The 605-nt window shown below is 36.0% G+C and overlaps 1 protein-coding gene across 2 annotated transcripts in view; it reads left to right on the plus strand.

Moving 5' to 3' along the window:
- The first annotated feature begins 236 nt into the window (after nt 1–236).
- Nucleotides 237–605, plus strand: part of LOC110458250 (uncharacterized protein C1orf112-like) — a 9087-nt gene continuing 8718 nt past the window's right edge. The window contains exon 1 of one of the 2 annotated variants that reach the window (XM_021509863.1): nt 237–395. In XM_021509863.1, the coding sequence (XP_021365538.1) occupies nt 294–395 (102 nt within the window). In that variant the 5' untranslated portion in view covers nt 237–293. The remainder of the gene's footprint in view (nt 396–605) is intronic. The other variant, XM_021509862.1, reaches the window with a different exon arrangement.

Raw genomic sequence — 605 nt, forward strand, 5'->3', positions numbered from 1 at the left:
GTGCTCAATTATGAGTTTGCCAATTCCCCAATGTGCTAATTTTCTAAAATTAAGTAATATGCTATAACTTGTAGTTGAGTCTGCTGAAATAAGTACTTCTACAGTGTATTAACTCTCTCTTAGCTAATAGATAGGATGTTTTCCTTTTAAGAAAATACTCACAGTGGATTCAGACTTCATATGATAGCAGTTCTGACCCTGAAGTTAGAGGAAGTGTAAGTCATGTACAATTAATTACCTAGTAAAGAATATATGTCCATGATTTTATTTCTTTCCCTTAGATATTTTCTGTGATGAAATCATGCCTTGACCAAAACCCATGTGACTGTCTGAAGTTTTCCATGGTTGATTTCCTGAAAATGTTTGGTAAAGTGAATCTTGGAGCTGATTTTGAGGTGAGTTGATCAATTATCAGTGCTTATTTTATGTGTTCTACGAGACAGGCACAAGTGTGGATGACTGACGCTAAAGCGTAAGGTCCTACTGGAGATACTGAGGTACTGATGACGTGTTTATATTTTACACAACAGAGTAAGGTCCTTCTGGAGATACTGAGGTAATGATGACGTGTTTATATTTTACACAACAGAGTAAGGTCCTACTGG

Source organism: Mizuhopecten yessoensis, unplaced genomic scaffold (genome assembly GCF_002113885.1).
Source record: "Mizuhopecten yessoensis strain PY_sf001 unplaced genomic scaffold, ASM211388v2 scaffold9507, whole genome shotgun sequence".
NCBI classification, from domain to species: Eukaryota; Metazoa; Mollusca; class Bivalvia; order Pectinida; family Pectinidae; genus Mizuhopecten; species Mizuhopecten yessoensis.